Source organism: Miniopterus schreibersii (genome assembly GCF_964146895.1).
Source record: "Miniopterus schreibersii genome assembly, chromosome: 16".
Lineage (NCBI taxonomy): Eukaryota > Metazoa > Chordata > Mammalia > Chiroptera > Miniopteridae > Miniopterus > Miniopterus schreibersii.
Window position 1 is genome coordinate 34,058,394 of NC_138116.1, and position 13,733 is coordinate 34,072,126.

Here is a 13,733-nt window from a genome sequence, read left to right on the forward strand (position 1 = left end):
CTCAAATGCCAGCGGGAAGGCCAGGGAGGGCCCCGGTTTTCCTGCCCATCCTGGGCAGCCTGCTCAAGGCCTGTGGCTAAACATCAACTTGAACTCTTTGGGGGAAGTGAGTGCCTGGGATGCAAATGATTGAATTCTGTGTCTTGTCATTTTCTCTCTAAGCTCTGCTTCATCTGCAGGCTGGAGGGGAGGGAAGACCAAGATGTGTGCATCTGTGTCTGCAGGTTGCCTAGAACATGAGTTACAGCGAAAGCCCTAGTTCTGGCAGGACTGACATCAGCCAGCTGGTCTGTATATTGGCCAGCTGGGCTTCCCTAGTAGATGGTGCAGGAACTTGCCTTGTGGCCATCACAAAACCAGCACGATGGGGCAGGCCTGCCAGTGCGTAGGAGGCTTGGGTGTTCTCAGGGTCTTGGCTGGTTTTAGTGCATCAGGTTTCACTGGCCACATGCATTTGTTTAGGTGCCACCTACGGCTGCTTGCACGCTACACGGCGGAGTGAAGTAGATGTGATGGAGACCATATGGTCCTCAAAGTCTAAAATACTTACCATCTGGCCCTTTACGGAAAAAGTTGGCTGATGACCCCTGCCTTAGCTAAGTGGTGGCCAGGCCTCAGTGGCCAGTGCTGAGATGGTTGCCAACTTGTGTTGATGGCGTCCAATGAGTGGACTCTGGTTCTGAGCCCTGCCCCAGAGATGGAGGGCTGGGCTCTCCACACCCAGACTTCAACTGTCCTGCTAAGTGAGTGCTTCACTCTAACCCTAACTTCATTTCTCTTCCCCCCCACCCCCCGGCAGCATCCACTCGAACATGATGAAGGATGAGGCGGAGCTCCCTGTGGCAGGGGCATCCCAGCTCCCGGAGGTCAGCCTGGGCCGGTTGGACTTCGACGTGTCTGACTTCTTTCTCTTTGGCTCGCCCCTCGGCCTGGTCCTGGCCATGCGGAGGACGGTGCTGCCCGGGCTGGACGGTGAGTGTGGCACGGTCTGGGGGCTGAGAGGCCTTTGTGTCACTAGCCCACTGTGTCAGGTCCTCAAATTGGGGAGAGTGGGGGGTGGGGGCAGGGGCGGGGAAGGTCATAAAGTTGGGGAAAGTGGACAGAGAAGAGAAGAACGGGGGAGGGGAGGGGAGGAAGAATGGGGTAGTTTCCTTAGATGGAGCAAAGGTGAGGTAGCCTCTGGTGGACTTTCCATGTCACATGCCCCTGGCCGATTCGTGGCCCTGTTGTTCAGTTGTCATGCTCCATAGGAAGAGAAACCATAAATATTTGCCCTGTTGCACCCACTCCTTCCTTCCCCAGAGCCCAGGCAGACCCACTGCAGCCAGGTCCGTCTTAGTGATCCCTATTTATAGCCAGGCCCCCCTCAGTGCCTTTGCTCTTCCAGTACACAGCCTTGAATGTCACCCACCCCCCGCCTTCCTCTAAAATACATGCCAAGGCGATTTGCACCAGCAGGTGGTTAAACCATGATTCTGAAGATGCAGGAGGCTGGAGACACCTTGGAGATGGACAGACCAGGGCTTCTCAAACTTCTTTTGTCCCAAAGCTCACTGACGACCTACAATACAGGACAGAGAAGCAGGGAGGGGCTCTGCATGAAGCGGGGAGAGGAGGCAGAGTCCCACTGCTGCCCTGATGTCACTAAGGAACCCTAGGCCTCCCTGGATGTGGACAGTCCTGCACCCTGACACAGAGAGACAGGGAGACGCACTGAGGAGGAGGAGCCTCGGTGGAAACACCTGCTGGTCTGTGGGAGACGTACTGCTGGCCCTGGCAAACCAAGAACTCTACCCCAGGCCAAGGAATTGAGTGGGGGCCGGAGGAAGGGGCAGCTGATCTTGACTGAAAGACCCTGGATTGGCTTCACAGGTCAGATAGCAACTAAGTGAAAACTGGAAGAATTTAAAGGACTTTGACCAGTGGAGATAGTGGGGAAAGGGCCTGCTAGGAAGGGGTGGCTTGAGCCAAGGCTCAGAGAAAGGCACCCAGCAGGACTGACTGGGAGTTTCCCATGGCCACCGTGGCTGCCGTGCTGGGCGCCTATAGCAGGGCTCCCAGGTGGGGCAGACTGGCAAGACCCTGAATGCCAAACTGAGCATAATGGCTGTGATCCTGCTCGTAGCAGGGAGCTGTGGCATTCCTTGAGCAGAGGAGCAGGCTACTCAAAGCTGCACTCAAGCTGCACTTAGAAGTCTTCTAAGGCCAAGTGAGCAGGTGCTAGCAAGGGGCTTCCCTGTGTGTTCCCCCAGGGTTCCAGGTGCGTCCTGCCTGCAGCCAGGTCTACAGCTTCTTCCACTGCGCAGACCCCTCTGCCTCACGGCTTGAGCCGCTGCTGGAGCCCAAGTTCCACCTGGTGCCGCCCGTCAGCGTGCCCCGCTACCAGAGATTCCCACTGGGCGACGGACAGTCCCTCCTCCTCGGTAGGCTCTTGGGGAGTGTGAGAGAGTGTGCTGAGCCAGAGGCTGGCCCAGCCAGGTGGCACTCCAGGGTCGCCATCTCAAGTCCAGCCTCTCCAGGCTGTCAGCTGATGGAGCGACTAGACCCAACTGAGCAGGGGCTGTATGCTCTTGGGGAATAAAACAGGCAAACAGCTGACTCACTTGCTTTCCAAACAGCCCACTTGGGCGAGCACCTGCTCTGTTGGAGGCATCTGGGGGCTCAGAGACCCAAGCTCTGCTCCCTGATAAACGCCTGTCTAAGCTCCTGAGTCTGGGGCCAGCATAAGACTCGAGCTGTCAGACCTGATGGAAAGTCCCGGGGCCCAGCTGAGGGCTGTTGCCCAGTGCCCAGCCCGGACTCTGAGGCTCAGAGCAGGGAGTATCTCATCCTGGTAGGCTTCACAAAGAGGCGGCTTCTGACCAAGGCATTTGGACAGGTGGAGAAGAGCTGGAGGATGGGGTTGGAGGAGAGAACAGCGGAAGCAAGGGCAGGTGGGTTTGGGGGAGGGCCAGTGACCTCCAGGGCTCAAGTGGGGTGAGCTGGGCATAAACTGGAGTGAGGTCAAGGGGAGGCCTGTAGTGGACAGTCGGGGCTTAGAGATGTGAGCCTTGGCTCCATACCCCAGAGCCTGTTCAGAGGTGTGGGGCAGACTGAGGGGGGAGTGCTGTGGATGTGGCTCATTCAGGATTTAAAACTAACCCCACCTCGTTTCAATGAAAACTCAATTTCCAAAGCTCTGCTTTGTCAGAATCTTCCACAGACAAAAGAGGCTCTAAAACCTCCTTCCCCCCTCCCTCTTTGGTCAGGACATACCCCCACCACCAGGGAGCACCCTAGCTCCCAGGCTGCGGTCCCCATTTATTTCTGGGCTCAGCCACAGTCCCTTGTAGCTCAGGAGAGAAGCTGGATACAAAAGCACATGGTTATGGGTCACCCGTGACCTCAGCTGGTGCTTGGAGGGCACTCCCCAGAGGCCTCCTCGGCGGTTCTATTAAGGGAGAGGTGATGGTTGGGACCCTGACCTGTGCTGCGTAACCCACAGCTTAGAGGACTTGAGGCCCAGCAATGCACTGTGGGAAAGGAGTCAAAACCAGGTTCAGGAGGCCGAGGGATGCAGGTTGCCCGTCGGGCAGGCGAGAGAGCAGGGCCGGGGTGGGTGAGCTCTGAGCACCCAGACTCCCACCCAGCATGGGCTGGCACAGCATGGGTGGCTCCATTGGAAACATGCTGCTCGGCCCTGACTGTGAAATTCTCCCTCCAGCTGATGCCCTGCACACCCACAGCGCCCTCTTCCTGGAGGGCAGCTCCCAGGGAAGCCCGCCTCTTGTGGATGCCCCCGCCTCGCCCACCCAGGCCCGGAGGTCCCAGTCCCTGGGGCGGAGGGTGAGCCAGGGCAGCTCGAACAGCGAGAGCTCAGAGTCCTCGGACAGCCTGGCCCCCGTTGGCATCTCCTGCAGTGAGTGAGGGTCTTCTGGGGCCCTCCTTGGGTTCAGGGGAGCGAGACCTTCCCCTGGGTGGCTGCTGGTCCACTGCCAGAGCTGCTGAGGGCAGGGGAGGGGTAATGGAAACCCAGACTGAACTGTGACCTCAGAGAGAACTTTGACCCCTGTCTGTGCACTGAGCTGTGACCTCTCCAGGCATAGACTGAGCTCTGACCACAGCCAGAGCCCTGATCCAACGTTCAGTTTCCACTGGGAACCCTGCTGACCAGCAGCCCTGGGGTGGGGCTGTGGACGCCTCCATGGGTCCCCATTCCTGGGGACCAGTCTGCAGCACGTGTCCTAGAGGATGGGAGGGCGAGAGGTGGGAAGAGAAGCAGCGTAAGTCCCAGAGCTAGTTTTGATCTGGGTGCTGGCCTCAAACTTGTGCCCCCAGTGGGACGCCCACCACTGTGTCTGTGCAACAGGGTGTCACACTGCCCCTTGGGTCAAGGCCCCAGGTGGTCTACTCTGTCCTCACCTTCCTCTCGACCCCACAGTCACGGCCAAGTGGTGGGGTGCCAAGCGCATCGACTATGCCCTGTACTGCCCGGAGGTCCTCACAGCCTTCCCCACTGTGGCGCTTCCCCACCTCTTCCACGCCAGCTACTGGGAGTCCACGGACGTGGTGGCCTTCATCCTGAGACAGGTACTGCGCCCCTTGTCTGGGCTCCGCCTGCAGGGCCCTCTGGAGGGTCCCATCCTTCTGTGTCTGGAGAAGAGGTGTACCCTGCAGGCCACGTCGGCCATCGGGAAGTCATTGGAGCACCCAGCCAAGTGGGAGGGTGGCATAGCCAGACCGTGGGCTTCATAAAGAGAGCTGGCTTCTGGCTAACGGTCGGGTGCTTTCTAGAAAATCAAATAGAAACTACACAGGAAAATGTACCCCAGTTTCAACTTGGAGACTGGAGTTATAGATGTCTGCTCCCTGTGGTCTCATTGTCCTCACCTGTAGACAGGCAGGCGGAGCAGAGGGAAAGCCTTGTGTGTGTGTGTGGGGGGGGGTTAGGTCACCTGTAGACTCCATGGCCAAGGTCAGGAGTTTGATGTTATGCGGGGTCCAACCAGAGACTATTGTAGAGTTCTGAGCAAGGGACAGATATCCACTGACTTGTGTTTTTAGAAGAAAGGCCTGCTGCTGTTTGGGGGTGAGAAAGCATGAGGCCCTTCATGAGGTGAGCATAGGAGCCCGGCTTCAAGAGGGCGGCTTGGGCTAAGGTGCTGGTAGTAGAGGTGCTGAGGGTTTGAGCTGGGCTGAGGGGCTGAGTTGTGAGGGTTTGAGTTGTGCTGAGGGTCTGAGTTGTGGGGAGCAATTGAGTTGTGGTGAGGGTTTGAGTGTGGTGAGGGTCTGAGTTGCGGTGAGGGTCTGAGTTGCGGTGAGGGTTTGAGATGTGCTGAGAGTTTGAGTTGTGCTGAAGGTTTGAGCTGTGGTGACAGGACTTGCTGGCGTCTGAGCTGTGAGGGAGAAGGCAGGCCAACAGCTCTTGCTCCACCTGAACACTTCCAGTAGTGCCATCCCTTAGGGTTGGGAAGAGCAGGACTGGGGGTGGGGTGGGGACTGAGTCTTGGATCTGGGCCTGGGAGGGTGAGATGCCTGCTAGATGTTGAGAGGGAAGGTGAGTGGAAAGTCTGGAGTTTAGGGAGATGTTAGATAAAATGTGGATGATCAGTCCAGCCGGTGTGGCTCAGTGGTTGAGCATTGACCTATGGTCCAGGAGACTGAGGTTTGATTCTTGGTCAGGGCACATGCCTGGGTTTCAGACTCGATCCTCAGCAGGGGGCATGCAGGAGGCAGCTGATCAATGACTCCCTCATCATTGATGTTTCTGTCCCTCTCTCCCTCTCCCTTCCTGTCTCTCTGAAATCAATAAAAATATATTTTAAAAATAATGTGGGTGATCAGAGCTTGGATGGCATTTAAGGCCAGTGATGGCTACATGCTTTGGTTCTGACACCAATTCCAGTCCATGGTTTCTTCCCACACCAAGCAGATCTCCAACACCAGCCAGTGTCTTACACAACTCAGCTCCGACACTGCTTACCTGGAAATAGCTCAGCTCCCTCAGGGTAGTGGTTCAGTCCCACACGTCTGACCCTCAATCCCCTCAGATGCCAATCACAAGTCCAGGGTGTCACCTTGGCTTCTGAGGGACTGATCAAGGTTCCAGTGACCTCTCCTTGGGTTTGATGACTGTAATTTGCCAGAGGGGCTCACAGGACTCAGAGACACATTTTCCTTACTAGATTACTGGTTTATTTTGTTAAAAGGATGTAACTCAGGAACAGCCAGATGGAAGGGACGCATAGGGCAAGGTGTGGGGAAGTGGTGGGAGCTTCCCTGCCCTCACCAGGGGCAATGCTCTTCCCAAATCTCCGAGTGCTTACCAAGCCGGCAGCTCTGCGAACCTATTTGGAGGTTGTTATGGAGGCTTTATTAATAGGCAGCAGTGATTAAATCATTGGCCACTGGCCATCGATCCAGCCTCCAGCCCCTCTCCCCCCTTTGGAGGTTAAGAGTTGGGACTGAAAGTTCAAACCTTCTATTCACAAGGTTCATTTTCCTGGCAACCAGCCCCCAAAGTCACCTCACTAACAAAAGACACCTTTGTTGCTCTCTCATGATTTTGGAAATTACAAAGGTTTTAGGAGTTCCAGGCCATAAATGGGGATAAAAAACAAATATATATTTCTTACGATAAATCACACCACCACAGAACTGAGGGAGTTTCCATAGATGGAGAAGTTCCAGGCTGAGTCCTGCAGCTCCATGGGGGAGAGAGGAGGCCCCGAAGGAGACAACCCCTGAGGTCAGAGGAGAGCTGAGAGCGGATGGGTGAGAGCGGACCTTTGAGTCGGGCAGAATGGAAGTCACCACTGGTGGCTTTGGTGAGAATGGCTTCCACGGAGCCATGGGACAGAGGCCTGATTGGATTGGGCAGAGGGAAGAGGCGGGCAGGGAGGGGAGACAGAGCATAGGGTAAGGGAGAGCAGAGACGTGTGATGGACACTGGAGAGACACAGGGGTCCTAGGGAGTGTGTTTTTTCCTTTTTTAAAAGTGATCATAGTTACAGTATATTTATGTGAAAAAGAGATTGATGGTTCAGCAGGGAGGGACTAACCAGTTTCTTAGCACTGAGAGGGAGTGGGCAGGAGCAATGACCTTGAGTAGGCAGGAGGGCCTGGGATCAGGGCTTCAGGGGCCTTAGGTGAAGGCCACCTACGAAACAGGAGGGAAGGCAGAGAGTGGGTGCAGATGCAGGGAGCTGTTAAGTTTGTGTGTGGAGGGTAGAGACTGCTCCCAGGCCTGAGAGCATTTGGGTCCTGGGTCTCCAGCCTCCAGAGGGTTCCAAGCTGGGAGGGCAGGAGGCCTGGGGGTGGGCCCTCTGCCTGACACCTGGGAAGGAGGGGAGGCCTTGCAATGGCCTGACCTGGAGCCCTGCTTGGTGTCTATCAGGTGATGCGCTATGAGAGTGTGACCGTCAAGGAGAGCACTGGCTTGGATCCTGCTGCCCTGAGCCCCGCTAACCCCCGGGAGAAGTGGCTTCGTAAGAGGACCCAGGTCAAGCTGCGGGTATGTGCTTGTTAGAGTGACACACTGGTTGGGATGTGGCCTCAGGGAGGTGGGGCTGCCTTGGGGGCTGGGGCATCCACATGGCAGGTAAGGCCTTTGATTTGCCCTTCAGGGCTGAGCGCTCACACATGCAGGACTTCATGCTTAGATGAGGTTCATAGTGCTGCAGTGGGGGGTGGGGTAAATGTGAGGTGGGAGAGCCAGTTCCAGGTGGCCTGACTCCACAGGAGCCCCAAGAATAAGGGTCCTGGTCACTGGGGCTGGTGAGATGCCAATTATGGAGTGACTGCTCTATGCCAGGCCTCTGTAGGTGCGGATGTGAATTGGAAAGATTCCTGCCCATGGTCACGGGGCTCACAGTCTGACTCACCAAATATGGTCTGGAGAGATATTTGCTGTGACAGAGGGAGACAAAGATTAGGAGGAAGATAGAAAAAAGAATTGCAGGGCAGGCCATGCATGGCTTCCATGAAGAGTCACCTCTATAGGGTATTGAAGTATAAATAGGAGTTTGGTGTGTATACAACATTCATTTGTTTACTCAGTAAACAATCATCAGTGCCCTCTTTTAGGGAGTGAGTGGAGAATAGGCATTTACAGAAACAGCCACTGCTATGGGGGCACTTCCAGTCTGGTGGGACGATCAGACATAGACTCCACAAACTGTCCTGAAAGGTAGAAGGTGATCAGTGCTCCATGAATTGACTTTTTAGACATATTTATTGAGATATAACTCAGGTATCATACAATTTGCCCACTTAAAATTCAATAGATTTTAGTGTTTACAGATGAATGCAACCTTACACCTACAGTCAATTTTAGAATATTTTCATTAGCTCAAAAAGTAGCCCCTTACCCTTTAGCTATCATCCCCCTACTCCCATCTCCCCGCCCTAAGCGATCAGTAGTCTACTTTCTGTCTCTATAGATTTGCCTGTTCTGGACATTTCCCACAAACGGAACAATACGATATGTTGTCTTTTGTGTCTGGTTTCTTTCACCTAGCATAATGTTTCCAAAGTTCTTCCATGTTATAACATGTACCAGTACTTCATTCCTTTTTATGGCTGAATAATATTTCATTATATGGATATACCACATTTTTGTTTATCCATTTATCAGTTTTTGGACATTTGGGTTGTTTCTCCCTCTTGTCTACTATGAATAATGCTGCTATAAATATTTGTGTGCAGGTTTTTATGTGAACAGATGTTTTCATTTTTCCTGGGCATATGCCTAGGAGTGGAATTGCTGGGTCAAACGGTAACTCTAGTTTAATGATTTGAGGAACTGCCAAACTTGTCTGAAGCAGTGACATCATTTTACATTCCCCTCAGCAGTGTATGAGGGTCCCGGCATCTCCACATCCTCGCCAACACTTGTTATTATCTGTCTCTTTGCCTCTAGTCATCCTAGTGGGTATGACTTGCATTTCCCTGATGACTAGTGAGGTCGAGCATCTTTCCATATGTTTGTTTCCATGAATCAACTCTTCTCCCTCCTGTGTTTTGCACTGACAGAGTGTTCCCAGGCCAGGGTTAGCTTCCTCTTTGTGTCCACAAATCCCAGCTAAGGGACCTGTGCAGACGAGGTGACTGCAAATGTTTGTTGAATTGAATTAAAATTCCATGGGAATTGAGAAGAGGTAGAGACCATATTTGGGAGGTCGAAGCAGTGTTTCTGGGACAGGACAAAGTTGAGTCGGGTCATAGTGGGTGGGCTGGAATATGGGGGCAGAGGGCCAGTGATAACATGTAGAGTGGGAGGCCCAGTGTGAGCAAAAGCCTGGAGACCACTGCAGAGCCCACCTGGAAGGGCCGTAGGGGTCTGGAAGGGGAGCAGCAGGAAAGAAGACTGAAAAGCTTGCCCAGGCCAGGCTTCAATGCTGAGCTCAGGATTTGGACTTCATCCAGAGGGCAATGGTGTTAACAGACTTGTGCTTTATAAAGCTGATGGATCTGCCAGGGGATTATTCTTGAATAAGGAGCTTCATTAAGAAGCTATTAGCAGAGCCCAGGCGAGAGGTAACATGGGTGTGGGGAGAGATGCCACATGGGCAGGCATGTAAGGGAAGGGCCACCAGACCGAGCGACTTGGGTGTTGAAGCCAGGCCTAGAGTGGGGGGTGGGGGGTGGGTGGGGTGTTTGGGCCAAGGAAATGAGCTGTGGAATGAATTGAAACCGGAGGGCAGAAAGGTGGGGATGTTGGGATGATTACAGATAAAATGATGCAATGTCGGGGATGGCTCCAAAGTCATCTGGGTGGGGTCGGGTGGGGATTCAGCAAGGGAAGGACAGTGGAGTGGCTGCGAGGGGGTAAGCGGAGGAGCTGGGGTCAGGCACACGAGACTTTGTTGCCCGATTCTCTCTACTCCTGTACGTTTGAAATCTTCCACTAAGAAAGGACGGTGGTATTGGCTGTCGACTGTGAGCAGAGATGTGGAAGGAAGCGGAGAAGCTGCCCCGCAGTTCCCAGCTTAGGGACTAGGAGGATGACCAGCTGCGAGGACTGGCGGTTCCTCGGGGCATGGGGAGAATCGAGAGCTGAGAATGCTCATCTCCAGGGACCCCGGGGCTCCTGGGAGGTGGCATTAGGGTCTAAGGGGCTGGTTTTCTTGTGGGTTCCATGGGAACGCGTCTCGGAAGCTCTAATGGGGGTTGATGGGGAGGCAGGACGTGGCAGGTCCAAGTCCCTCCAGCGAATCCTAAGGACAATGCAATGAAAACGCAAGGCCCAGCCCCACTTGCAGAGGCTGAGCTGTTTTCTGTCCTTCCAGAATGTCACCGCTAACCACCGGGCCAATGACGTCATTGCTGCCGAGGACGGCCCCCAGGTCCTGGTGGGACGGTTCATGTACGGGCCCCTGGATATGGTGGCTCTGACGGGAGAGAAGGTAAGGAGGCTGGGCCATCCCTGCTTTGACTGACCACACGAGCACCAAGGGCCTCGTGGCACCTCATGGCACGTGGGGTGAGGGCTCTGGGGGCGCTGAGCTGGCAGACACTCACCTGCCGGGGAGGTCAGGGAGGGTGAGCCAGGAGCCAGGGCTGAACTGGGTGCATCTGAGAGGCCAGTGTGGCTGCAGTGGAGGGAGAGGGTGGTAGGAGCCAGGAAGCGTCAGGCAGGAGCCCAAGCTCCGGAGCCTGCTGTCTTGGCAGAGCGCTCCTGGCCGAGCCCCTGAGCCAAGCCTGCAGCACCCCCAGCCTTCAGTGAATTCCCTGGCCCCCTTGCTGCCTGCAGGTGGACATCCTGGTGATGGCAGAACCGTCCTCAGGCCGCTGGGTGCACCTGGACACGGAGATCACCAACAGCAGTGGCCGGATCACGTACAGCGTGCCGCGGCCCCGGCGCCTGGGTGTCGGCGTCTACCCCGTGAAGATGGTCGTCAGGTGAGACCCAGGAAGCACTCTCACGGTGGTGCACCCGTTGTCATGACCCTTCCAGCCAAGTCTATCCAGAAGATGGGGCCCTCGGTGCTCTCTTTCGGGCCTCAGCCCTGTCTGTGGGGAGAGAGAAAAATGGACAAGGTCACCATCAGATTCTCTTTGACCCTGGCCCCAGACTGAGCTCTGACCCAGTGGCTCTGACCTCTGGCCTCAGGCTAACCCCTGACCTTGAGCACATAGCTGACCACAGGTGGCACTTTTCAGAGGCGACCAGACCTGTGCGATGAGCTACCTCACGGTGCTGCCCCGCGGCATGGAGTGCGTGGTATTCAGCATCGACGGGTCCTTTGCGGCCAGCGTGTCCATCATGGGAAGTGACCCCAAGGTCCGGCCGGGGGCAGTGGACGTTGTTCGGTGAGTGCCACCCCTGTGCAAGGGACATGTCCTCCCCGCGCAGGAGCCAGCAGGCCTGGGGGAGGTGGGTGTTTTTCCCGGTTTCCTCTAGGAATGCCGCTGGCCTCCGGGCCAGGAGCCGGGAGCCCTGGCTTCACCTCCAGTATTAATTCACCCAGCGTCCTTGAACTCTCCCTGCCACTTTCTAGACCCCAGGCCCTCTCTCCCCCGCCTGCCTGTCCTCCCTCCTCCGCTTATCCTAACACTGTCTGAGCATTCTTGGCAGGGAATCAGGCCCGGCGTCTCACATTCCCACCCCAATCAGGATGAATTCCGGTGTTCTGATGATCTCTTGCTGTGTCACAAATGGCTCCAAACATAGCTGCTTAAAATCATAATTTATTATTGTCTCATGGTTCTTCGGATTGACTGCGTTCTTTCGAAAGGTTCTCATGTGGGTCTCTTAGCGATTTTGGTCAGAAGGTGGTCTGGGCTGGGGGTCATCTGAAGGCTCCACGGGGCTGGATGTTCACGAGGGCTGGCTCCTGAATGCATATGTTGTTCCTCATCTGGGTGGCTCTGTTTCCCCATGTGGCTGCTCCCCGTGGCTAGCCTGGGAGGTCTCAGGCTATTCAGACCTTGTACAAGGTGCTCAGCTTCCCCTGGTTCCTAGACACCCAGGTGGAAGCTGCGAGCCTTCTTCTGACCCAGCCTTGGGAGTCACAGTGTCCTTTCCACTGCTTTCTATTGGTTATAAGCTACTCGCAGGATCAGTCCAGATTCAGGGGGACAGGGCCACATAAAGGTGTGAATACTGGGACCTATGGCTCACTGAGGGGCCATCTTTCTAACCTAGCTAACATACAGTGCTAGTTGAGAGATGGGAGCTATTCCAGCTGATTGGAGAAAGCATAGTAGGCTTCCTGAGAGAGGCAGTATTTGAGATAGCTGCTGAAGGATGTATGTATATATTTTTTCAAACCATGCCATTGTACAAATATTGATTGATTTAGGCCAAGAAGGAGGTTGCAAGGTGACAGGGACAGGGAAGAGCAGAGCATGTGTGGGGAACAGGTGGGACAGGTTAGGGTACTTGGAATTTAGAGACCAGATTTGGAAGGGGCAGGAGGGTGGCTGGAAACACAGGCCCCCAGGGCTATTGTTTTGCTGAGACACGGGCAGAGGGTTTTGCCAATAGAAAAGCAAAAGAGGCTCCACTTCAGTTCTTCCAGCCCTCCTTGGCTCCCTCCACCCCTGCCTCCATCTACCCTTTCTTAAGTCAGGCTCTGTTGTGGGCACCGATGCAGAGAGAGGTCCTAGTAGGAGGAATCTCACAGTCCTGTGGGGAAAACAAGTCAGGGGCATGAGAAACTGATCCAGGACTCCAAGTGGTCAGAACCCTAAGAGTGGAACAGACCCTGGGTCCTGGGAGCTCTTAGTGTTGGGGTAGGGACTTTCCTGTCTCACCCCAGGAGCAGTGATCACTTTGGGGAGAGAATACTGGCCTGGCTCAGGGACTCCTAGGAGACTGCTGACCTCACGATGCCTACTGGCCCTGCGGGAACAGGTCAAGGACAGCCTCAATGTCATCTCAGGGGTCAACCTCTCCCGTATAAGGCTGGGCCATTTATTCCCATAACAACATCTTCTCCACTGTCACCCTGTCCCCCACCGCACTCAGCATCCCACAGCTGGGAAGGGGAGGCTGTGGTTGGTCCCTCCTCTCTGAGGGTCCTTCCGGTGCTCTCACCTCCTTCCCCCGGGCTCCTGGGCCACTGTTGTGTCCTGCAAACCTTGCTGCTCATCAGAAGCTGCTTTTTGTCATCACAGGCCACTGGACCCCACCTCAGGACTAACCAGACTCCCTGGGGGTGACACTGGGGCCTGTGCATTGTTATAAAACCTCTTCAAATTTCTTAGATCATCTTCTAGGCCTGGAAACCCCCATCTATAGTAGCCAGTGGGTGGCTAGTGCCACAGAAGCTCCCAGACAAGTCTGCACTAATCTGACTTCTTACAGCCAGGATGCCTTGTGAAGGCAGCGGGGACACTACCCACTGTGCTGTGAGAGCACAGAGAAGAGACGCTGATTTCAGCTTGGGAAGCAGGGAGGCCTTTCTGGAGGAGGGGGCCTGGAAAGATGGGAGGATGGGCATGTAAGGAAATGGAGCCATGAGGCCCTCTAGAGGAGGGGCGTGCAGTAGGAGAGCGCCAGGCTGGTCCGGGGCAGCCAAGCAGCTCCGTGTGACTGGGGGGAGGCCAGGCTCAAGGGCACAGCATGGAGGGACACTAGTGAGGAGAGGGCTGTGACCTCAGGGCACGGGGGAACCAGGAATGGCTTTAGGCAAAGAAGTAATCAGGTTAGATTTGTGATTTACAAACATCACCGTGGTAACAGTACAGGGGATAATAGTACTGCAATTGTGTAGAGCACAGCAGGCCTGGAACGTTTGGGATTAATT

The 13,733-nt window shown here is 55.1% G+C and overlaps 1 protein-coding gene across 1 annotated transcript in view; it reads left to right on the forward strand.

Annotated features, from left to right (window-relative positions):
• The window catches only part of PITPNM3 (PITPNM family member 3), a gene marked incomplete at its 5' end in the record, with an annotated part of 72,578 nt that overhangs the window by 49,037 nt on the left and 9,808 nt on the right, over nt 1-13,733 (forward strand). The window contains 8 exons of the mRNA XM_081162041.1: nt 800-972; nt 2,253-2,423; nt 3,704-3,898; nt 4,421-4,569; nt 7,376-7,492; nt 10,269-10,385; nt 10,733-10,881; nt 11,143-11,292. Coding sequence (XP_081018167.1) covers nt 800-972; nt 2,253-2,423; nt 3,704-3,898; nt 4,421-4,569; nt 7,376-7,492; nt 10,269-10,385; nt 10,733-10,881; nt 11,143-11,292 — 1,221 coding nt within the window. The remainder of the gene's footprint in view (nt 1-799; nt 973-2,252; nt 2,424-3,703; nt 3,899-4,420; nt 4,570-7,375; nt 7,493-10,268; nt 10,386-10,732; nt 10,882-11,142; nt 11,293-13,733) is intronic.